A 26685-nucleotide genomic window follows, 5' to 3' on the forward strand; every position below is an offset into this window, starting at 1 on the left:
CTTAAACGTGTTAAGCTTCATTCGCATCCCGGACATCACCCCACACACAGTCCTTTCGTTATCATCGAGCCGTCACAGAGGGTTTAGACGAGATACAAGCGCGTACACTGTGACCTGATTGGAGCCAGTCAATTTGCTAGTTTATTAAATCCCTGCGGTGGCCTGGCATAATGATTATTCAGTGAATTTGTGTCGCACAGCCAGGCATCCTCTGCCGCCAGCAGGGTCAGCGAAGGGCGCAGTCATTTGTTATCAGTATGCACAACCAACAGTCTGGTCATCAGCTGACATCAGAGACAAATGAGGAGTTGTGCACAGCCATTCATTTATTGATGACCTATTACTTTTTCAGAGCATTGCAGAAATACATGATGCTCAGTGGTGAGTGACAACCCGAAGGTTGTTATGTGAATTTTGAGCTGGAACTGCGCACTGGTAAACGCTTATCAGGGGCATAAATCATGATAGGGGTGGATTTGTTTCTGCTACTGCTCTGCTTATTTTGGTACGAGACAGGAGAAACAAACACCATGAAATATCACAGTATTATCTGTTTTAAGACGATATGGTATACGAGATACGATGTAGGCTGCGAAGGCTGTTGTGTAGTTCTGCTGCACACAACAGGGAAGTTCATTTTTACCCATTAAGAAATTGGAAACTGTTGGTAAAAGTTTAAATGAGTTTTCATCCAGACTGCCGCTGATCCAAAAAGCAACACAAGATTAAATTCTCAGTGAAACAGAAGCTAGAGCGTCTTTAGCTTCTGTTCTGGGGACGTATTTTCCAAAAGAAACGCAATATTTGAGCGGTGAACATTTACAAGAAGGATTGAAAATCGAAAAGTGGGAGCTTAGAATGTAGCCCAATACGGTGGTACAGAGGACTGTGGCTCACACACACACCTCACTTGCCACTAAAAGTTGAAGATCGATTGATGGATGGATAGATTTGGTGAATTAAAGAGATGACCTACCATGATCATTTATTATCTAAATGAATATAAGATAGTAAAATAACGGCATGCTTCACATTACTCATTCAAATATAATCATTGAATTCAATTCACAGTAAAATGTGAATGTGTCAACATTTATTCAGAGCATGTAGGCAACACCAAGGTGCCGACATATGTCACTCCACTATATAATTTGAAGGGCATCATGCTACGAAGCATGCATAATGAGGTGAACACTCTCTGAAAGGATAACAGACGTCTTTGGACACGGCCGACATAATCGGATTTTGCCTGATATCAAACAGAATTGTCAACTTGTTTCTATGCGGTCAGATCTGACTCAATATGAATGAATGCACACAGAAGGATTCACAAATGTATTTGGTGATTTATATATAAATTACTCGATTGATCTAACTAACTCAAATTGATCTGACCCGTTATGTTTCCATCTTCAGTCTGACATTGCCTCTTTGATTGATTATTACTCCTCGGTTCAAGCGCACAGCTGACAACCGTTGACAATGGCTTGACGATGGCGTTAGTCCCGCCCAGAGTGCAGATTGGCTAATTGTTAGTGCCCCCAAGGTGCTCATTGGCTCGTACACTTTTTTTATCAAGAAACCGCTGTTTCATGTCACGCTGCTGAATCGGTCAACTCAAACTTGATGGAGTCATGGAAGGTCTGTACCCATGCAAAATCAGATTGTCATTGCAGATGGATTAAAGCCTTGCCATCACAGAAAAAGACAAAAAGCATTATAGTGGAAACTCTTTGTAAAACCATTCAAGCTGCCCTCTGACATCTCTTATGCTCATGCTGCATCTAAATGCTCAAAACCACTAATAACAACAAAACTTTAAATCCAAGGTCACTTACAGGGAAATACATGACATTTGACCAACACATCCTAAGTAGTAGCCGACCCTTGTTAGCAGTGGGTTGCTCTAAAAATGCCTGGAGAGAAACTTGGGGTTCAGTGTCTCACTCGAGGACGTTTCAACATGCAGACAGTAGGAACTACAGCCGCCCCACTTTAGCACATTCACTCTTGGACGTGCATCTCTTTTTCAACAAGCTATACTGCAGGTCCTATTTCCGGCGGGGCTTTTTCCGCTTCTCTTCCTAAACTAAGAAGGTTCGCCTAGTACACATCTGATGTTTTCCATTACAGCAGCTCAGAGTCCTGAGGGAGAGACCAGAGTGTGATAAACAACAGTCGGGAGCTCTAAGCTCACTCGGCACACCAAGATAAGATGGCCCACAAGGCCCATGAACGAGTAACAAGGAGATGCAAATCAGAAAAATACAACTACTAAAACAATGCTAAAACTTTACATGGCACATAAACAACGTCACGTTCCCTTACACCAGCTGACACGTTGCTCGTTTAACTTCTTTGAAAGTCACAGCAGATGTTGAGCAGGTACATAAGGGCCGTGTGCAGAGCTGCAAGTACTGGAATACACAAGCATCTACAGTAGCAGCAGCAGTTAAGTGTATTTTTAGCAAAGCCGTTGTCGTGCAAAGAAAAGGTTTAATGTATGCATTCAATCTGCCGTCACGCCGGGTTTTCTCCCACAGTGACTGAAATAAACTGCGACCATTAGCAGTCTCAGAAACAGCAAGCTCCCGAATGTTGCATATTTGTTGACCATGAATTTATTATTTGTGACATATTAATGGAGAATGAAATTAAATGTCTTGAAGCCTGATTCATTTTCACCCAGCTTGAGTTGTTATTTATGCACAACATTGTAGATTTCATCTTAGACTTGCAATAAGTTCTACCAAGAGGAACTTCAGTAAACCTGTAGCCATCAGACAGACAGTCTTTTGAATAACCAGACAATCCAGCCATAATCGATTTGTCACATGAAAATACAGTAAATGAGGTTACTAGTGCAATGCCTATAAGGGGCGCGTCTATATTCTGTATCAAAATGAGTGGATTGTTGGACTCCGGTATTGCTGCTTGCAGCGTTGTCGGAGGCGGACCTGATCGGAGCTTGTGGCTGTTCGGAGCGAGTCGATTGCTTGGCCCCCCTAAATGCTGCTTGCAGTGTTCTAGAGAACCGTTCATTGATCGTTGTCATCAGGGAAGTAAATAAGAGTTTGTTTGTAACGTTAGTATATCCAGCATCCAGCAGCAAAATTTAACTGCCGTTAAGGGCTGCCACCTTTGAGTCGATACGTTGACTAATCGAATGTTTTGGTCTTAAGTCGACTAAGATTACTTATTAAAACTCAATTGTAGAGATCTGTCGTATAAATCCAATAATCGATTAGCCGACAAAATCGTAGTGTTAAGTCGACCAAGAATTTCTTTGGTCGAGGACGACCTTACTGCTGTCAATGAGCACTATGCAGAGCCCTGAAGCTCAGTTCACGTTTTTCTTCAAAGTTTATTAACATTGAACGTGTCGCATATTTGCAACAACTTCAACACTGCACGTCCTTGGGTCCCCAGCAATACACCCACCTAGTGTGCAGTAGATCGGATGAAAGGATCTAGAGATATGCGAAGGACACACACACACACACACACACACACACACACACACACACACACACACACACACACACACACACACACAGATAGAGATTCCTTGCTTCATATTTAAGATAACTGAAGTTGGTGTCTGTACTACATACTTTTAAGCAGGCGAAAAATGTACCTTACATTTTTCTTTGGAAAATATTTGAAAATGATTTATTTTGCTTTATTCAATGATCGATTCAAGGTTGTGCCCAGAAACAACTACACTGCTAAATGATTCATCCTATATTAAAATTAAACTTGAGAACCATTTTGCTGACTTCCACATTTTACTTTGAGATGCTACTCGAGGGTTGAATCAAAATTTGCCGCCACCACCAGGTTTAAAACGTTGCAGCTCTGTGTCTAACAGAAAGTGTCATGTATGCAAGTGTAAAGGAGCATAACTAGCACTTTCTCATATACTCAGCTGTCAAATTAGAAAGCTCCACTGTTTTGAAATATGGAGATGTATCCCGCAACTTTACCGTAAGTATTCTTGACAAAGATCCTTGTATGGTTAAAAATTGTTGTGGTTTTAAAAGTCAGCAAACCATTGAGTTGTAGCTTCGTTATCCTTAGGCCTACCAAGTCAAAGATCTCTGACCTAAAGGAGTAGACCTGCTAAAAGACCTTGTATCCATCAGCAACGTTACGGAGGTGTTGTGTTATCACCTGCTGAAATTCACCTCCACTCCTTCCCACAACGTATATGCTAATTGCAGCACCGGGAAACACTTTTGCTCCTGGTGGCATAAACAACTCGTGAACATTTTATGAGAAGCTATTTGAGGCATAAGAGCTTTTTCAACCCTTTGGAGCAAAGTAACCCACTATGTTTAAAACATTGATGACTTCCCTTCCACCTCAATGAGTCCGTTCCATAGTTCTTCCTCTCAAATGCAAAGCACAAGTGAAGTCATAAGAAAATGTGTCATGGTATGTCTTATATCAAGCAAGTGCACACTTCTCTAGTGAATAATAATAACTAATCATGTAACTGTAGGTGCATATATGGTATGTTAGCCCTAGTTTCATGATGTAGCGTGATTGGATCGGATAGTGTTTTGCTTTTAAATCGATGTGGCCCTTGCTTTTGTCATTTTTATTTTGTTTGATAAATGAACTGTTCCGAACAGAGGGCAAATACTAATTAATAAAAGAGAAGGCCTCTTCCCTTTTTAATGAAATCTGAGCTCTTCAAACCTGCTGATCTGAAGCCTTGCCCGCTCACCCTGCATCTCTGCTTACTAACTGAAAATGAAGGGAAAGTCTTTGCGCTCACATTTTCACACATTTACTTCTCATACAAGATGACTAAACAGTGAAATGCAATTTCCTCCTGAACAGTAAAACATTTTTTACTGTTTACTTAAAAAGAGCAAAGGTCAAAGTTACAACATGCTGACAGGAGTAGCAACACAAAATACTCCTGTGTGCCCTGAATTATCACGTACAATGGAAATACAGCGAGGGGGAAATGTATTACATTTTAAAAAAAGACAGGAACATTTTCAGTTCAGGTAAAGGAGGCAGATAGCAGGGTGTTTACAACCGAACATCCATCTTGTAGCTCTCGACAAACGCGACTGATGGCACATGAGAAACCTAACACAACACCCAAATCAAGTCACGTCCAATTTATTCATAAAGAGCTGTCTGACACATTCATCACAAACTACTTTGCAGAGTAGGAAGGACACACTGTAAATACAAATGAAAACTATATACTGCATGTGGAACGTTCTTCGGCTTATCAATGGTTCAAAAATATATTAATAGCCAAACCATGACTGTCCTCCACCATGCCCATTAAAAGTACCCCACCAATCATAAAGGACATTTTTATATTTTTACAAATTTGAATCGGAACAAATTCACTTTTCACACTGATCCAAGAGGGAGCACCATTATCTAAAGGTACTAAATTTAGAACATTTCTATTGCCTCCTGCCAACAGTAATGCGTTCTTTTCGCCATAAACATCATCTTCCCCTTATCTTCCCCATGTTAAGGTCATGTGATGACAACTGAGACTAATCCATAATAACTGAGCAAACTTTGCTTCAATTTGCAGATAAAGACCATGAGAGATGGCTCAGAAAAGAAGTAGTGAGTAGACCTTACAGTCTTGTTTCTGTTTCTATGATATTCTTTTAACCATATCAGATCGTAAAGCAATAAGAAATAAACCATGTGGGCTATTTTGGAGGACTCCTGGTTGGCAAAATACCAATCGTTTACTTGTATCTTCTTCTTTTTTTTAATTAGCAAAGAGTAATGTAGGACATCTTGTCCACCTTAAAAGGTCAGCCAGCCTTAAGTGAGCCTAAGCTGAAGATGTGGAGAACTTACACTTTCAATTCAATCAACAGATGGCAAGCAAGACACTTGAGTTGCATTTATTCACCAGCTCTAGCTCATACTCTACACTGAACTGCTACAGTCACAGCTACCATAAACTTCATATTCACCATAATACACGCTCGCTTTCTCTCTCTCTGGAGAGCACATTGTGTAGCGTTACTTGGTACAAACACATCAGTGCTGAATGGAGATGATATGCGGTAGTGGTGGCAGACTGGCAAGTGAATAAAATACCCATATACTGCTTTTGTAGTTGGAAGAAGCCTAAACCCAAAAGAACCCCAAACCGTGCACTGCAATACATCCCATCAATACAGTATCATAGGAAGCAGATGGTGTGTATTTAGGACACTATTGAAAAACAAGCTGAAAAGAATCTGGTATAGCTGCTGCAGCTTTTGATTATTCCATTGATTTATTGAGTAATCAGATAAGAAATGCTTTTCTTTTCCTTTTTAGGAAAATCAACATTTGTATCGCTTAAATTTCATACAATAAGTTCTTTTAAAAAGTCTGTGCATTTAAGTGGCATATTACCCTCTGGGTTTTAAAGAAAACAGCTGTGACAGCCCTCGTGTCCACCTTCAGTTGCGCTTTCAAAGCCAATCGGTCTATCGTTGATTAGCGCCAACACAAACCCGGTGTGGATGGGTAGACGGGGGGATTAAAGAATTTGCACCGATGATTTGTATAATCGAGTTACTTGAGGAATTGTTTCAGCCTTACCCTGGTCTCCAGTAATACTGCCAAAGCCCAGCAGCTGTGCAGCTTAGCTTCCTGAGGGGTCATGCTTACGCCGAACTAGCATCTTGAACGGAAGCTCTTCACTGATAACGTAGGCTGAAACTCTAATTACACGTGCGTTCTACAATATCAAGACAAAAATTAACTTTAGAGGCGGCACTCCCCTGCTCTGAGTATAAATGCATTTTAGCAGTGGCAGTAAATACACAGATGAAGTAGGAGCAACAGTTTTGTTTGTCCCCGGGATATCCGTCCAGCTGAGCATCTGTTTCCAGCAGCTGGGCTAACGTTAGCTACAGTCAACAACACATCACTCCATCATGTAGATCAGGTCTGCAGACTGTGAACTATAGACCAGTCAGACTGAAGTCTGTTGTTGGGAGATTGGGGTAACCCGTTTTACATTTATTCAATAACATTACAGGTTATTTACTGTTGAAGGCTACAGCAGTTGTGATATTAATTGTTTATTTGATTGGCAACAGCGGCGCATGAATATGCTGCAGATTGTATCTATCAGTTGTGAAGTTTATGAGGCTGCCTCTCATCACTGTTGCGTTTCTGCCTTCATGGCCAACAAAATGTGGTGCTAATTGAATATTTGAGTTATTTGTACGTTTACTTTCTTACATGTATGTTGAAAGCTAAACCTAATTTAATTTAACTATAAAGCTGTGCCTGTTCGGAACGGGATGTGTGTCCCGTAGACAAACATACAGACAGAGACAACTTCCATTTTAGTTAGATTAGATTCGGGAATGGACGGATTTCAAATCTTGATGAACTGATTCAATACTGGATTTGGATTCAATAACATCCAGACGAACCCAACGCTGGTACTAATGCTGTATCCTATTTTGTTTTAAAGATATATATATATATACGCTCTAATCTTTCCACCCTGTCCCATTGTTAGCATGTAAAATACAATTCCTATTTTTCATATAATAATTCTGAACATCCACTGAGCTAGATGTTGTTTTGTATTACTTTTAAGCTCTAGAGGACACAATGTGGCCGAGATATCAGCTAATGGAAAAAAGAAGTCTACGCTGCATATCAATCACTCTGATGTGCACCTGCTTTTATTGGGTTGCTTGTTACTTTCTCTTTTCAGTTTTTACTATACATTGTTAAAAAAGATAGTAAATTCAACACATAAATGTGCCTCAGCAGATGCTGCAATATTTATTGTTATTATATGTATTCAATTGTTTTGTAAGGAAGACCTACTGTTGAGGTTATATAACTTGAATAGATGTAATGTACAAATGCAGCCATGTCCATCATGCCAATACTTCAGTCATGATAAAAAAATAAATAAAAGGAAACAAAATGTATTCAATTGCAGTAACAAGACAAATAGGAATGTGTTACTTCCACCCTCTTACAGTATGTGTGTGCTGGTCCCTGGCTGAGTGCATGTGCTAGAGTTGATATGAGAGCACCTGGCAGCCACTTGGCAACTTTCTGTCCCATTTTATTCCCTCGCCTAATGACTGAACGTGGGCCCGGCTCCTCTCCTTCTGTCCACATCAGGATGCAGCACTGAGAGCGTTTCCTCCAACAACCCCATTTTTCAGAGATTGACGACTAATTGTAAGCACCCCACGCTTCTCCCATTACTGCTTCACATTACAGTGAGCTGTCTGGTTGGTTGGCAAACAGCAGAAAACCAGCTAGTTTCTCTTCTCCCATGTTTAAGCTTCCTCTGATGAATATGTGTTGATGTATCTTTATTTTTAATCAAATATTAGTAAATATAACAATAAAAAAATGAGTAATCTCTCACGAAAATAAGGAGATTTGAAAGAATAATGAATTTAAGGATTTAGGTTAGCGTGGAGGATTTAGAGGATATAATGTTGGGTGTGCAACAAACTTGTCTTTTTTCACAGATTAAGTTCAGTTAAGTGTCAGTTTAATGTAAAGTAGATTTGCAGCAATGATGTAGACCAGCTTTAGGGTGACATTTTTTGAGGGAAGAAACAGATATTATGTGCCAGTGGCGGAATGCTAATGGAAACACACAAAGGAAATCTCAGCAAAGGCATTTTTGTTCACAATGAACAGGTTCAGTTTGAAACGTAATCTCTCCCGTCAAAGTTATTGCAACCTTCAATGCTAAATGCTCTCGTCGAAAGCATTAAGAGCTCGCTCCAGGTTCAAAGTGATGTGTGATTAGAGGCTATGAAGGTGAACAAATGAGCAGAATCATTTTCACAGTAGAAAGGCTGCGTCTCTCCGGACTCCCGTCCGGATCTGTTGACGATATTTGACCACACAAATATTTTTCAGCAGAGGAAACAAATTGATTCGAGTACTTCTGTTGTGTTTTTACCTAAACAACTAATAATTTAGACCATAAGATCAAGACTTATGAATAAGAACCAGCAATCAATGGTAATGGTAAATGGACTTTTCTAGTCTTTCCGACCACTCAAAGCGCTTTCACACTACTTCGCCCGTTCACACACTGATGGACCCTGCCACCTGCCCATCAAACCATCGCATTCAACATAGGTACAGATACGGGAGCAATTTAGGGGTTAAGTGTCTTGATCAAGGACACATCGACATGCGACCAGTGGAGCCGGCGATCGAACTGCCGATCCCCTGATTGAAGGATGACCCTGCTCTCCATTTAGCTCCTAATCAATTAGGAGGGATTATTTTTCGAAATACAGTTTTTTTTAATGAAATTCATATGGTTCTTTATCTCTGCCCTAGGTTAAACAGCTATAGAGAGACATCAAGGCTTTTGTTATATGGCCTCAGAGGGTTATACTGTTTAAACTCAATAGGGGACAAAAGAGAAGAAAATCCAGACTCTCCAAAAAAACAGCACATGAACTGAATAGTAAAACAACAGCATGCAATGCTCCTGTCTGACAACAACACAACAGGAAAATAGAGTTCTTTCTTCATTTGCCACGATGAAACACTTAAAAGACCAGCTATGATTTCAGCACAAGAAAGAACATGAGGAAAACAAAAATTGCAGTTTTGTTGAGTTTTTTTTTTTTTTTCCACAACCGCAGCGATGAGCTAAACCCCTGCTGAGAACAAAACCACACAACAAGACAAAAGTCGACTGTCAGTCAAATCAACTTTTTATATCGCTCTACATGCAAACAGTGCAACAAAGAAAGCAGCTTTGCAAGATAATCTTGAATCGGAGTGTGTTAAGAGACACTAGGGCCTAAGCTGTTCTAACTCATATGGTATGTTCATGCTTCCTACATTTACCACAAAAAGCCGTTTTAGATATTAAAGTCTTCGGGGAATTTTTTAAGATTCGTTTTTACTTGTTTTGTAAGCTGCAAAACAGAGAAGTCACTTTAATTTTGGACATAATGTACAGTATAATAACATGAAATATCTATGTGAACACTAAGTGTATCTCTCACTGAGTTGTTTCGCTTTTGGACACTGATGCGGTCCTGCCGTTGGGATTTGAAAAATAAAATACAATAAAGTTAATCTTTGCTGAGAACCGAAACTGTCCTTCAAGATAATGTCCCTTCCTATGATTACCGAGTTGACCTTCAGAGGGGGAAAGAAGCTCTGCTATTGCCAAGCCTTCATCATTATCCACTGTAAGTACCACGGGTTCAGGCAGATCACTAAGAAGTATTGATGAATCTCAATTAGATTTGTCTCACTCCATTTAATTCTACATATTCGGAATATGGTTGGCCAGAAAATATGGGTATCAACCTCCTGGGAGTCATTTATACGCTGAAGAGGACTGTTGGTGGTAATATTGTTGATCTTGCTAAGTATGCAGCACGTTATGCTTCCTTTGGCAGTACTGATGATCGTCATGACACCCATCACTCTTTTTTTTTTTTATCCTTGTGCGTGTTATTATTTTCGAATAAGCAGTTTAACGTTTTTCTGCGAGTTCATTAAGCATTCAAAGAGCTGAAAATAAATTACATGCCGTAACAGTATATCACGTTAAGGCTCATGAAAGGCCTGGCAGTCCATCAGTCAATGTTTACTAGCATTAATAACCATCTCCAGGAGACAGACAGGTGGGAATTTAAACTTTTTGTGTAATCAGGATTCAAAATCTGTAGAGTAAAAATCAGTTGACCAAAAAGAAATTATGTAGGTCAGAAGGTTTTTGGTTTTCTGGAGAAAACAGTGAATTTCCTTCAGAACTGCTAAGAGACTTCAGTCCTCTTTCGGTGTTCAAAGACAGGAAATCACTCTTCCATTCATTTTCAGTACAGCAGTTCCAAACTACTCAAGTGGATGCGCTCTACCACTAGAGAGCAAAGGCAGTCAAACAGCTAACTTACCGTTGAAAATGTGTATCCTGGGATGAGCGCAGCAGAGCTATCCAATTTAATTGGCATTTAAAGAAACACCATTTGAACGATTAGTTCATTAAAGTCTGTGCCCAGGCAGGAAACATTTGATAGAGTACTAAACCGTGGTTCAGAGGATGCAGATTCCTGCTGGTTTACATTTAATTAGGAACTGACTTTCACCTGGGACACCAAGGAAGTGCAGTTAACGAGCAGGTACAACGGAGAACTATGCTGGACTTCATCACACTATTAAAAAATTAAAAAAAATGTAGGATGCCCACTGAGCTTGGGGTGAACACATAAAACCCAGAGAAGATTGGGATAGTAAATTCAGTTGACAGGTGTATTTTGACTTGACATAGAAGAAAACACACAAGTATAACATTATTGATTGTAGCCTCTTCGACCGTAGAACCTTTCCTCAGAGACTATGAAGCTTTGGAGGAAACTATTGTGTTTCAACTGCAGGGACCAGGGTCTAAATTAGGTCCACGGGACATTTTTCAGGGACATTTTATCCCCATAAAAAGACATTGGTTGGGGGGATAGTACTTTCTGAAAGTACAGGAACTTTGAGGGTGGTGTTTGCAGGGATGACCATCGCTTATTAGTCAAAAACACACAAGTGCACGTATCGATTTAGAACCATTTTAGGACAAATGGGAAGCATTTTTTGTGTGCGATATCATTAGAAGCGATTGTTTCACGGCGGTTACGATCCAAAGCACTAACAAATTAGCGGACGAATAACAGATGATTAACTGTGCAGACAGACGCACTTAGTTTCATTTTCCTCCTCTGCATTTTATTAATTACATCCAATGTGGATCAGTAAATACTACGCAGCAGGAAATGTCGCCGCAGTGAGAAAAAAAAAAATTGGATGACCTCAGTGCATGCATCAGCTTCCAACAGAATATCAGGAACTGTAATGGCCGTGAAACTTGGCTAAATCCCAGAATATTCGAACGCCATTCGACCATGACTCTTTTCTATATATCGATCTGACAGAACAGAGGACTCTAGGAGAGAGAGAGGAGGCATGAGGAGGGGTGTGCTTTATGGTGAATAACGTTAACATTAATTTACTAATTGAAGGAGATGACGGGTTTGCATTTCACTGCTTGTACAGTTTCATGTGACAAATAACTTGTTTGACAGAAGTCTCCATTTCCGAAGTGCTCCATTGTAAATTTAAATTGCGGTAAATGCCCTTGTCCCATGTCAAGTTGATTTTTCATCCATCAGGGCGCTGATTTGCCCCTTTTGTCCTCGCAGGTTTTTAGACCGCTATAGAAACGCAGACAACAATGGACTGAAGGAACCTTTTAGGTCCTCGACTAAAATTACCAAGAAATTCTTGATGGAAACGTGGCTTTTGTTCAAGATGTGCTAAACCGTTAAAACCAGCATGCACAACACCAGCGAAAATAAATTGAATGGAGACATTATCAATGTTAGTAGTGACAGCTGCGTTAGTCAAACCATCCACAGGATAGAAGGAATATAGCTCTTAGTTGTATCTGGTATATCAAAGGGTCCGTTCATCCAGATGCAGACTTGAAATGGAAACCTTTCTTGTCACACTTAAGAGAGATTTACAGAACTATCCACAGGATGAAGGCATTCGAGGACATTTGCAGACTTGCTTTATTGATTACCTCACAGAATGGCTGATGCAATGCTACTGAGTGTATTCTGGACCATTTAACATGTTGTAGAACTGTGTGGGCTGTTGCCTTGGAGGTGTGTTGCTGCTAAAATGTGAAATGCTGCATTGTGAACACTTCAGCTACCAAGGTGCGTTCAGGGATGGTGGGCGAGGGTAACCTTTAAATTTATTTTACAAATGGAGGGTAATGTAATGCATTATGTAGACGGTATTGTATCATTCCTTCAATAAAAATATGTATCCCAAAAAAAGAGAATTGGAGAAATTTGGGTTAACAACCCAAATCTATTGTGATGTTAATCTTTTTGTGGGTGTGTTTTTGACATCGCTGTCAGGTCATATTGCGATCAGATAATTTAAGAGCTTCAGCCAAGGATTTGAACAGTCATCTACAGAAAATATGAGCAATAATTTAAAACTGAGCGTGAAGACCTGCAGTGAAAGCACCGCCTAATGCTCTTTGAAGTGCAGTGTGACCATGAAAGGTATAGCCGGCGTTCTGCCCGCAGGAGGTCACAGACTTGTACTGTTCAGTTTTTAGGCCAGACACAACTCTCCTCTTATGGCTTAGTGGGTCAAGGAGCATAAGTGGCCTGTAAAATTAGCCAGAGAACTCCTGTGGGAGTTGAAAAGGAAAATCCTATAGGCTTTTTTTTCTCTTTTTTTTACTCGGCAACTCATCTAAGTCTGTCAATGGTGCTCGCAGATGGTGCAGTGCAGTCCCACAGCCTCTCTTTAAAAAAATGACTTCTCTCCCCGCCCAGAAAAAGAGACTGCTCACTCTGTGAAACCACAGTCACTTGATCAAGACTTAACGTATGAAAGCCATTGCAAATTCAAATTGTAGCAAAACAGTGAAAGACGAGATGTAACAATGGGGAGTCTTCCAATAATTCTGTGTGAGAAAAAGTGCAGTGCAACGCAGCATTCAGCGCTCTGTGATGAGTTATTAAAAGTGTAACCCGGGCCCAGGGGGTGGTGTGTAATTTTAGAATTAATATACAATTTAGAGCTTGGTGTTTGCAGCATCTGAATTATTCAAATGTGGCTCGGCTACAGGCTTGGGTCTGGTGGGGGTGAGGCAGCTGTTATGCATACAAATTGATATATTATGTCAGTAAATGAAAGAATGGAAGACGGCATAGATTACAGAAACATAAACATTGGTGCTAGGCAACAAAACAAGATGTTTGCTCTTTTGCAGAGTTCAAACCTGAATGCCTGTACCATATTATTATTATTGGGGAACGTCGAGGGAGTTTGATTGTTATTTAAGACTGATATCGCAGTCTGTCCGCGTGGGAAATCTTTCTTCAGTGGCCTTATTTACATACATGATGAAGTCTACACCGGTTACCCAATGGACCTTTGCGTGTTCATGCATGTCCTCCAGTTATGAACATTTTGATTAAAATGCTGGATTCCTCCAGTATTAAAATAAACTTCTGGCTCACCAAGAATCATAGGTGTATTCGAAATATCAACAAAATCATATAGGGAGGCACCAATACCAGTATTGGGAATTGTGTACAATACTGTGCTCATGTACTCGTACTTTTTAAACTACTCTGAGACAACCGCACCCAATATCCCTGTACATCAACATGACCACAAGAACATTGGTGTCTATCATACTCTGTCAGGTTTACGCTAGTGTATTGAAAGCCCGGCATAACGTTAGCAAGTGTCTGCTAGAGAGAGAAAGAGTATGTGTGTGTCTGTGTGTGTGTGACGACGATTATGAAATTAACAGTTATAGCTGTGAACGTAGCAGTGTGTGTACAGTTTATTTATCGGTGAATAAATGCTACAACTCCTCGAAACCCAAGCCAAGTTCCCGTGCATTGCTTGCTACCAAACCACCAAAGTCAAACAACAAAATAAAAAACCCTAACAAAAGTGGATAAAAAAGCTGTTTTACGTAAATAATGGCAGCAAAGCATTTGAGTGATATTCGTAACTGTAGTTTTACTCAAGATTTATAAATGGTAATTTAATTTTTCTCATCGCCAGGTAAAGTAAATGACATTCATGTCAAATACAACAATACAGTAATGGTGATGGAGCCTCTAATGTCAAATTAATGAAGTTGTTTCACAATAATATATGTATATACCATAGACTGTCTATGGTAATAACATGATGACGTTATGTTATGGTGCTGTTGGAGCAGCTACAATGTTAGCATAGCTTAGCGCTGATCGATCTGAACTGAGGTGACGCATGTTGTTACACTAAGTTACCTACGTTTCATGTGACTACTGCATACTTAATACTTTCAAACCATAATCATCCAAATATATCATGCTAGGATGACAACAAACAGTAAAAAGTCTGCACCGTCTTGACAAAGCGCTCAAGGATGTTTCAAAATATCCCTGAGCGCTTTCGGAACTACTTTTGGACGTAGCGCGTGTGTACTGATGTATAAAAACATTTCCAATTTGCAGAGCTTACAAAGCACCCCGTTATTGAATTGTCTCTGTCTGAAATACTTTGACCGGGCGCTACCACTCTTGCGAAGCATCGACGTATTTTTGTCATTGATGACGTAGATCATGTCGCCTAATCGCTGCAGCCCCCTTATTCAGATCATTCAGGAAATATAACGAAGGAACCTAGATTAAAACGATGTTTTCTTGATTTCCGAACAAGCATCTGTAACCTGATCTAGGCAGAACATAAACAAATGTGTCATTTGTTGAAATAACAGGGGTTTGCTACACTGAATATGGGCTGTAAACACCAGCAATAATGGCAGTCTCTTGTTTGCGCACCATACCAGCACAGGTCATCCTTCATAGCAGTGTTGCCATCGCTGACATTATTTCCATGTAATGAGGAAGGCAAGATTATCTCCATCAGATATTTATGGCTAAATCAGTCTATTTATTCCGTAAAATTGCATTTCACCAGCGGCCCAAGGTCTTGCTTCAGCCTGCATAACAAGCCCGGTTAGTGTGGCACACGCTCGCTCTGGGACTCCAATTACAGAGCATCCTGGAAAACGGCTGGCATTTGTCTGTCTTTTGTCTCCTCCGTGCTGACATTCAGTTAGAGTTTATAGGGCGCTGCATTCCCCCAATCTATAATTATTTTTTTGTTTTCTCATCCACATTAAATGTGAGAATATAATATCCATCCATCCGTTTTCTAAACTGCTCATCCTCTTCAGGGTCGCAGCACACATTAAGTGAAATATTGGGGCAGGGTATAGTCCCTGGCCAGGTTGCCGGTCCATCACAGGCCAAGGAATATTACAGTCTCGGACAATTGAACACATTCAATTATGTGTGTTTGAGTACAGAACAAGACCGAGAGGAAATACACCATCCAAAGAAAACAGACCATCTGGTCGAACTAGTTTTGATCTTAAGGGAGCAAAGTATATTAAAATCTTTTAAAATAGCTTCTTAAAAGTTATGGGACTTATGGTGTTGCTTTAGGTTACAGACAGAACCATAACGAATGTACGCTGCTGGAGTTCTAAAACACAAATTGAACCCCTACCTTTTCTCCACCAGGAATTCTTTTGCAACTTCTCGCTCCCGTGTCTCCCCTCATTTTGGCTTGCTAGATGTCCATTCCAAATGTAGACGGTGACACAGCTTGTAAAATCGACGTTTTAACGCTAAATTGACCTCAGTTGCGTAATAATGAGAAGCCTCCAATGTACGGGGTGATGCTTGAATTATTTATGGTTTTCTCTACAGTTCGCTTGCCTTCTCGTTATCGGGGCCTGGAAATGAGTTTGCTGAAATCTGGCCAAAGTGAGATCTCCCCTCTCGGCTTACGTAGCGCATTAAAGTGAATCACAGCAGACAGCTGGGGCCGCCCTTTATGGTAATGCACCCTCTACAATTACTGCTTCGACCTTCCCTGGTGAAGAAAAATGGGGAGACGTCCAGTTAGCGGCCCTTTCGAACACTTAGTGGCAGAAGAGTTGGACAGAAAGATCACCTTTTGCCTGACATTGACTCTTGTTTAGAGGAGACAGGGAAGACATTAGAAAGGTGACAGCTTGACAGATGAGATGCATCTGTCAAACAGCAAGAGGACCATGGCGCATTAATGCGTCCACACCTGCCCCGTACCACACCGGTAGATGAAGCTGGTTGGGGATAATGGTGCCAGCTACAGCTGCAGCTAATGATTATGTCCATTAATGATTAATCTATCTATTGATTATGTTTTAAAGTAATACATTGTTTAGAATAATAGCAACATCACAGTTGTTTTCCAAGGTGACATTTTGAAATAACTTTAAATTTGTCAAACCATCACAAAATGATATTCAACTTTACAATGACTTAGAATAAAGAGAAGTCAAACACTCCACATATTTGGGAGCTTGGAATAAAACACTTTTCTAGGTTTTGACAACTAGAGTGAAGGGAGATTTTCACTGTAGATGTAAATTATAGCTAAAACAATAATTAATTCAGGGTTTCCGCCAGTGTACTGCAAGCTCCTAAATTGACTCCCCGCCGGGCCTACGCATCGGGGAATTATGTATGTTTAAGATGAGGGTTTTTTTTAACTAGAATGTGTTGTACTCCTAAACTCATTGCGTAGGTTGTGTGCTTAACTTTAGCGAGGGTCAAAAGGGAGAGAGACTGTGTGTGTGTGTGTTTGTGAGAGACTGATGGTAAATATAAAGTTAACAGTAACGTTATATCTGTATAGCTGTACGTGCAAGTTTACACCGTGGTGAGTAAATGCTGCCCTGTACTGCTGTTACCCTGTGACTGTCTGTAACCCTGTAAGTACTGAATTCAAGAAGGGTCCTGAGAAAATTGAAGTCAAGTAATCGTTCCGATTCATTTTTATCGGTTAAAAGATTAATGTATCATGCAAAACTCTTAACACATAGCTTGTACTGAGGAAGATATTAGTGTACACAGTATAACAAAAACTACCTACTACTACTACTATAAATTGACTAGTTACTGAGATATTAATATACATTTACAAAGATCCAAAGCACAAAACCTTATTTTAGACTTTACACAGAAGTATATTGCACAAAACCACTATCATCACCAACTGGCTTTCATGTGATGCCATCTTTTCACTGCATTTATTAGCTTTTTCTCTCTTTATTCTTTTATTTGTATTAGTTGCATCGATTAGTTTTGTTTTACTGTTTCATCAGTGTTTACATTTGTTAAAGTTTGTCTCGCTTTTGTTTGGCCCACTGTTCGGCTTTCTGCTGTTATAGTGTGTTGTGTCATGCTTTAGCTTAGCACTCTGTGAACTTTGTTTTTAAAAGGTGCTATATAAATAAAATCATTAATAACTGAAATATACTGTATATCTGGCAACTGCACTGCTGCTAAACTGATACAAAAAAATGCTGTGGTGAGAGAAGGGAGACACGAATGTCCTTCACAGCTATCTGTTGAAGCTTTTTCATGACTCAAGCGTGTTACAGCACAAGTTTATAGCATCTATATACTACCATTTGTCCTTGTGCGTCAGTGGCTATTTGATTCCACCTTAAGAAACTTGCATTGTGCTTCTTTTCATCAAGCGTTTAAAAGTAAAGTGAAAACCAGCAGAGACCACCATGGCAAATGTTTAAGCACAGCGTGGTCGGTTGACTGTGGTTAAAATCATTATTATCTGCTGAGATCTTCGCATATAGCGAAAAAAAAAAGAAAAGAAAATGATAGTGTTGTGCTACCTAATGGGTTTCCTAAAGTGGATATTTTTTGGTTAAAGGTGCTCTCTGTATCCGGTGGATTCTGTTGCTTTCTATTTAAAAAAGAAAACCTGCATGAATCATTTAAAACATGGATACTAGAGCAGATGTGCTTGAGCTATGCTGTGGCCTCTATCACACAACAACCCTTCGCCTAACGTGCATGATGTACAACGTTGGTTCTGTAAATTGCATTAGGGGAGTTAGGAAGAAGAGGAAATGAGAGATGGAAACTCACCCTTTATCCTCAAGCTATCAGGGATCCCATCCTGCAGGAACAAGAGCAGAAAGAAAAGAGGAGACGAGATCAGAGTTAAGATAAAACACAAGATCACTGCATCAACAACATGTTTCCATTTAGCCGAGGTAGTGAAATCGTTACCGATTGTACCACAGAAATTGTATTTTATAGACTACTTTGAACAGTCAGTGTTCAACGGAGATCATACTGTATATCAGTGCTGGCATGACATTAGAGTCAAAGGATTTCACTCTGAGCAAGAACTTGTCCGACTCAATGTAGTGTCGTCTGTTTGAATGGAGACTGATGATGCACTCATAAGTTAGATATTAACATGCCATTACCGTAAGTGGTAATTTGCCTCATTTACATGCACAATGATGATCCTTTCAACTGGTTTCAGAATCTTTTTTGTTGTGCATTAACATAACATTTTGTGCATTAACACATCACAAAAAAAGAGCGATATAAATGAAGAATAGAGGAGCGAGCGGGCTCACGATGATTATCTCAGGTTCAGTGAAAGGCAGCATTTTTCACATTAGGAATGTTTTAGGATATTTTCAGTTCATTTCATTATTTTGGATGCAACCTTTTCTCCTGCAAATTATATTTTTTTTCTTTTACATTATTCAACACTCCTATCTTATCATAGCAATCCATGGAACTCACACATGATAGTTTCCTTTAGGTTCTGCTATCTAACTCATCCTTTTCACTTTCGTTTTCTCTGCGTTCCGAGGCTTCTCGCACCACTTGAACAAATTTGCAGTTTAATTTATTTTTTCTCACCCACAGCTAACCGAAACTGAACTGTGTTTGACCAAAACGAAAATGAAATAATGGAAATCACAGTGTAGAAACACATAAAGAAGAGCAAATAACCATGACCACTTGAGAAGGTGCACTATAAAATCAGCTGCATTTGGAGCATGCATATTGATGCCGGTTGTAGAAACCGCCGTTATCTGGACTATTATTCTGAGTAGCTGCTCTCCACAAAACCATGAATACTAAAGAAAGAAAGAGGCATTAATATTTGATTTCTCTACAGTGGAATCTGCATAGCTCATCTTTCTTGTTCTTGTACAGGACATTCAAACTCGAGCACGGCGATGTTATAGAGAAGATGCATTATGCAACAGGTCTACGGTCAATAATGAACAGTGGTCTGCTTACTGAAAATAGCAGATTACTTAAACCCGGGGTTTATACGTATTTTCTTGTTTACACATGCTTGATTTGAGTCAAAGTCAATTACTTTAGAATGCAATGAATTTAAAGTGTTTAAGACATGTATGGATAATAATATATTATTATTACATATAAGTATCCAAGAGATCTGACTCAAAAAATGTGTCTTAACTGCAAGAATAATTCAACCCACCTTACTTTTTTGGGATTACTAGCTTGTATATCATTGTCTGAGCCATTCACTCCATATTATCGTTCTGATAGTTTTATTAGGACTTTACGGAGTCTGTTCACGTGCATTAATAACTGCTGCTGCTTCCTAAAAGGACAAAACACTCACGAGCAAAACAAGGGGGACAACAAAATACTGTGGGGTTGCAACCAGGGCAGAACGATTAATCGCTTTCAAAACATCGCGATGTAATCGAACCGAGCGGCAACCTCCGGTGCTGAGAAATGAAGCGCACGCGGATGTGCCAAAAACTGCAGATTATCAAAACGGCCGCTTGAGTCTGGCTCTAAAAGCGAGTCGAAATTCAAAAGCTTAATACATATTGTGTGTTATTCTAGTAAATGAATGAATCTATTCATGTCATGTCATCACGTAGACAAAGTTTATATGACAGCAGTTTATATGTTGACTGTAGCCAATGTTGTGTTGGTCATACTATAGAATGATTTATTACTCGTGTATAATGAATGATACAGAAGATAAAGAACTTTTCTTTTTAATTAGATAATGAAAATACATTTTTTTAAACATAATTTGATTAATTTCCTATATCGTTGAGCTCTAGTTGCGACAATTCTCAAATTGATTTCTCTCTCAATTACCTCTTCAATAGATAGATTGATTGATTTTCTTCTAATTGGACATTTTGTACAATGTAGAAAAGAGAAAATCACCAAAGTCCTACATTTGAGAAGATTGACATTTGAAGTTTTTTTCCCTCATTTTTGATTGATAAATTACTTCAGCAGCTAATAGATTGTAGCAGATTGTTTGATAAATAGTTTCATCAACTGATAAATTAATAAACATTCCGTTTCAGCACTAAAATAATTAAAAAAAGATTAATAGCAGTCGTATATATGTTTGGAATGACCCCGTTCATATTCAGAGGCAAACCAGTCACAGCTATTTAACATTGAAATGACATTAATGTCCGGAAACATCCCGACAGGTGAAAAGACACTACTTCCCCGGCTTTACCATAAGCTTACTCCTTCTGTTTTGATTTAAAAAAACAAGTTGAAATGATATTATGAAACTAAAAAGACAACCAAGTTAAACATCGTGACCAGATAATGATCATCTTTTTTACAAAATATGGTTTACTAGTAATCACAAAAAGCACCTGTGGCTCCCTGACATTCTTCGTACGCCTCTGGAGGAGGTGACATTCAGAATTGCACTACAGGTAGGGAAGATGTCAAATGGGGCCTATTTGCATATGGCAGACAGTGTTCACACTTCATTTGTTTGAAGAGAGTGATTTCCCCAGGGCCACTGGCGGGCCTGTCTCTGCTGCCCCGAGACTCTGGGGACGATGAAGCACCCAGCTGAACAACCTGAGGTTCATCTGACCCTGTCACAGCTCGCTGGCTGACCGCCCACATCTTTCTCTCTGGCTTTATCTCTCACCCCCCCCGCCCCCGCCCTCCCTCCCTCCACTTCCCTCCTCCTTTTCCTCTCCTTCTGCTGCTTCAGATCCCACATCCCTCACTCCTCCACACCATCCACTTCCAAGTACAATTCTACTTGAAACATAAAACTGCAAATTGCAACATACCTGTATGACAAGAGAGTTGAATTTACAGTAAGACGGCCGATCAGCAAGGCTGAATCTATCTGTAAGTTCAAACCGATAGATGGGGGAAAACTACACGGCTCGCTCGTTTCATTTCAATGTGACGGGTGCTGATGCAGAGGGCTCTGGACCAAACAATTATAAAACCAAAGACATGGACAAGCAGGTTCCAAGTCGATTACTTTGTAATGTGAACACAGTTATGCTACTGTTTATCTTCACAATCATTAAAAAAAAGGTTACATTAGTTTTAAAATCCTTACTCATAGAATGGCAGTGTTTTTAAGTCTTTAAAGTTCTTACCAGACAGACAGTGGAGGTCAAAACATTGCATTAATTAAACGCATCTTGAAAGCTTGTAAATATCCAGGCATTCGTAGCTATACCTACGACAACTAATGCTCCGTAAATCATAGATATCCCACATAATTATGTCAAATATTATCCAGGTAATTAGCGGATACAAAGAAGTATATAAGCCCGCAAAAGCACAGACGGGGCATGGGGGAGGAGAGGTAGATAGGTCCAACAACCAGCGGTCTTTCAGCCGATGAGTTATTTGTCATGTACAGTAACTTGCGTAATGTAGTTTTTTTTTTTAGAAGTAGTTTTGTTGCCTAAACCAAATTAAGTAATTTCCTGTGAAGACAGAAGTTTATTTTTGAAAAGACTGTTTGCGTGTAACGAGCGGACATTTGCCCGTGTTAATGACTTTCATAGAGGAAACACACAAAGAAGAAAGACGAGATACTTTTTGCAAGATATCATACGAACCGTTGTATGAGCACACGTTGAAATATAAATCTGCAGACAACCTCAAATCTTACTTTGAATGCTGTTTTTCACCCAGCACATTTACACAATAGGAGTTATGCGTTTTTCACCTTTTTTACTTTTGGCAACACACGCGTACCAATGCAGAGCCTTTCATTGACCGAAAAAAAGTCATCATATTAATACCAATAACCAAATAGTAACCGGACAATTAAGAGCATAAAATAAGCAGCAGAAAAGACTTTAACAGTTTGACACCAGCATGGACATCTTGTTATTGTTGCAGCAGATTGGCTCCATTCAGCGTCTGCTTCATCAGCCCCTGTGGAGACTTTACGGATGCTGGTTACCCCGGCCTCCGGCTGGCTGCCATTTGAAAGTAGACAGCTCATCAAGATGACTGACAAGGTTTGGGGCTAACGCTGACCAGCTGAGGAGGAGGAGGAGGCGGAGGAGGAGGAGGAGGAGGGTGGAAGCAATGCTGACAGTCACATTTGATCCAAACATTGTCTATTGCAGCTTCCACTGGAGCTACTGTACATTAAGCTCTTGTGAATTTTTACGATGTATTCTTGTTATTTCTCCCATTCCATGCCTCTTTATCTCAATCTCATTTGCCTGTCCCCCTCCCACTCATTCTCTCTCTCGCTCCCTCATCCCCTGTTAATCTAGATTTGCCATGTGGCCAAGCCAGTGCTGGATGGATGGGGCTTTTTCCACACAGTTGCCCTTGCCTCCATTTTGTTTGTCTTGACATAACAGCTTGATGTCAGAGCGACAAAACTCGCAGAAATTGCTTTTGTCCCTCGTGCGGCGCAAGTCTAGCCGCTGCTATTACATGGCCAGTCTTCTCCATCGCTCTTACAGTGAAACTCGTCGTGAAAGACCTCGACTGTATGAAATAAAATCTCAATGTAATAGACGCTACAGAGCAGTAACTTTAAAGTGGTATTCCCAAAACGATGAATTAAAACTAGGAGGGGATTCTGGTGGCTGAGATGTGTCCTTTTCCCGACCCCATGTGGAGGATTTCACAGTGAATTTCTGAAACAATACCATGGGAATTACGGGCAGACCATGTGACCAGCTGTTTATGGCCGAGTGCCTCCCAGTGATTGAAGTCTCTGTGAGGAAAGCTTATAAAAGGTTGTGTGCGATCCCGTTACCCTTGTCAAGCACTGTCCTTCAAAGAGAAGGGAAAGGCATAGCATTAACACGGCCACTGGCGGATCACAGCTCGTGGCAGTGAGCTCAAAAGGACGATCGGCACATTTTGTGCAGATGTGGAAAATGCACTCATGCAATTATGTCATTTAGAAAACATATCTGTTTGTTTGTAATATCACAGTCCATTACTGGTAAAATTGAGAGGAATTCAATAAAAGAATGTGATGCAAACTAGATTTAAATCTGAGCTGTGAGCCATGTTCTGAAACTTGCCGTCATTGTTCTACAATCCGTGGATATCTCATTTTAAAAACAACTGTTACCTAACGTTGTTCATTTAACTGTATTGATAAGTGGATGACCCCGAGCTCCTCAGCAATCCAACCGACAGGCAGCGGAGAAGATTCTCTTCAGTAACAAAAAGGCTGATGACATATTTTGGGCAATGTGGCCATTTTTCACCCAAAGCGCTGTAAATTTCCACAGCCCTCTTGTGACAGGCGGATAGATGAGCGGAGTTTAGCTCTGTCCTCTCACAGGATGAATCGTAATGGTATGCAGATGCTGTAATGACATTCCTCTGCGATGCAATCACAGCGGTAGGCACATTCATTTCATTCGAGTGGAAAAGCACATACATCACTTTTGTAGCTTCTCGTCAACTTTCCGCGACATGTGGACGTACATTACTTTAATTATTCTGGTTCCAAACCAGACTAATAAAAGGGGACAAAAGTCAAAATGAACTGTTTGATGCAAAAGAAGGTAATGCACAATTTACACAACCTTCAAAATCTGATATGATTTTTAAACAGAAGATGTTTTTTAACCTTCAAATATGCAAGGATATTATGTTTTTGAGGCAAACTTTAAAAACTGTAGATTCGCCATAGTTTGAAATAAAATTCTAGTAGCAAGACTTCAAATCAGTTTCACTTCATTGTATCGAAGGGCTCAATTTATACCCAAAATCCTACACCTAACGGTGTGAACACAAGCTAGAGACAGACAGAAACATTTTCACCACCAGACTCAAAAGCATTGAATTCACAAGATGAAACCGTGAGACAATGAAATCTATTTGTTTTCTGGATTCTGCTAAGCAGGATATTTCAGATCTGGAGCTGTAAAGAAAAGTATTAACACAAAAATGGTGAACTGCCACACTGTACACAGAGATGAGGTAGAAAGACAGTGATCTGGCCCTTTAAGAACGTCCAGGCAGTTTGTCTCTCTCTCTCTTCCCTTTGGTTTAAAGCATCCCAGTCTGGCAGAAGTGCTATCTCTGCAGTTTACCGAGATCATATTACAGGATTTTTGTGGGTGTTGAAGTTTAAATCTCTTCACTTTCTTTACACACACTATTTCCAGAGTAGCTGTGGATGGAAAGAAGCAGAACTCTCACATAGCTGATCTATGCGGTCTACGTGTTTGTAAAGCATCTCTCTAAATAAATCTCGTTCTAAAAGGTCAAAATGTGTTTGACCACTGTGTAGATTCAACAGCTTTCCATCGCTCCCGGCTCCTCGCTCGACTCTGATGCAGTCCAGCGACGCTCCTACCATCTGCTTCCTCCGTATCCCTCTCCATCTCGCTCTCCACCTCTCAACCCACTCACCCTTTACTACCACTCTCTTTGCTTTTCATTCCCAAGCAGACGTGACTAAAGCTGACTGGAACACATTCTAAATGCAATATTTAGTGTGAAGATGACAGATTGCTTGAAAGTAAAAGCACTTATTGTCACTGCTAATGTTTTTATCTTGGACTTTTTAGAGAGGAGAAGTGTTTGCTAGTGAACAAACTTTGAAAAGGAGGCTTATGAGAAATGTGTACTGAAGGACATCAATCCGACTAATGCCTCTTGACAAAACACTTTGATTTCCCCTGAAGTCCCCGTCTGCCAAAACAGTCCATTTCTATTCCAGTCTGACTCTAATTGATCCACACAATGCTACAAGTTTAGAGGGGGGATAATGTAACTTGTTCCTTGAGATGCAGCCTAAGCGATTAATAAAAGCAGCAGATTTGCCCTGTATCGCTGGGTCAATAAGCATTAAATTGTATCTTTTACCTTAAACGCTGAGCTAGAATGAAACGCGAACGTCCTCACTTCACTCAAAGCTCATTTTCATCTACGCTCGGCTGAGCCTCGGATAAATCATCCGATGTTGTCTTTGAAAAGACAGTCCCCTGGCACAGAGGGAGGGATAATGATTCATCAAAGTATTTTTCAGTGGGCAGAATAAAAACAACAACCACAGGAGAGTCATCTGACAGAAGAAGAAAAGCGCCACTTTAATTAGTTTCATACTTGGCAAAAGAACATAGGCCTCTTGATATGGACGGCCAACGAAAAAGGGCGGCGATCAATACCTTGTGTCGGAATCTCACGACTGGTCGATAGAGCGGCGACCTGAGTCCCTCCTTGTTGGGTCTCCCGTCTGCGCCGAGCACAGCGAGGCCCAACAGTAAAATTGCCGCCGACCACCATCCGGCTGTCTTCATTGGTCTTTTCCTGTCAAAAACCAAACGAGAAAGGTGAGCGCTCTTCTCCGAACCTCTGGAGGTTCAATACCGTTTGGCCAAGACAATACATCAAGTCTGCAGTAATTAGTGTAGACAATGGGAAACGCAAAACTGTCGTTGGTTTAAACTAAAGCTATCAATACGTGCCCCGCACTTTGCGTGGAGATTAGATCTCCTTTTGAATCAATTAAGGGGAAATAGACGTCATGAGAAAATCAAGATAAAGAAGACAAAGAGCCAATATATTAAGGCAATTAAAGTGAGGGCTTTGGATTAATTAGTCTGAGTGTCTAAGTCAAGCAACTGTGATGAAGCGGTGAGATTACATCTTAAACAGTTTCCTCACATCCTCACGGAGCTGCAGCCCAAATATATTTATTTAACAAAGCGAGAATATTCACTTTTCCCCTCCGATATAACTGCATTTTCAATAATTCATTGTGCCATATGAAAAACGAGTTTGACCTTTGCACAACATGAATTAAACAAAACACTGTTTGTGTGGGAAAAAAAAAAACATGCCCTGTGAAAATGTCTGTGTCCCAGAAACAGCGATGTCCATAAAAGTTAAAATGCAGGAAATACAGATAGGTGTAACACTCGCACATACACAAATACAAAAACACATGCACACAAGCTTTATGTTCTAATCTGCAATGTGT

General features: G+C 40.1%; 1 protein-coding gene across 1 annotated transcript in view; it reads right to left on the reverse strand.

Moving 5' to 3' along the window:
• The window catches only part of fstl5 (follistatin-like 5), a gene marked incomplete at both ends in the record, with an annotated part of 150312 nt that overhangs the window by 104704 nt on the left and 18923 nt on the right, over positions 1-26685 (reverse strand). The window contains 2 exons of the mRNA XM_079167557.1: positions 18546-18576; positions 25871-26012. Coding sequence (XP_079023683.1) covers positions 18546-18576; positions 25871-26012 — 173 coding nt within the window. The remainder of the gene's footprint in view (positions 1-18545; positions 18577-25870; positions 26013-26685) is intronic.

This window comes from Pholis gunnellus (assembly GCF_910591455.1).
Source record: "Pholis gunnellus genome assembly, chromosome: 10".
Lineage (NCBI taxonomy): Eukaryota > Metazoa > Chordata > Actinopteri > Perciformes > Pholidae > Pholis > Pholis gunnellus.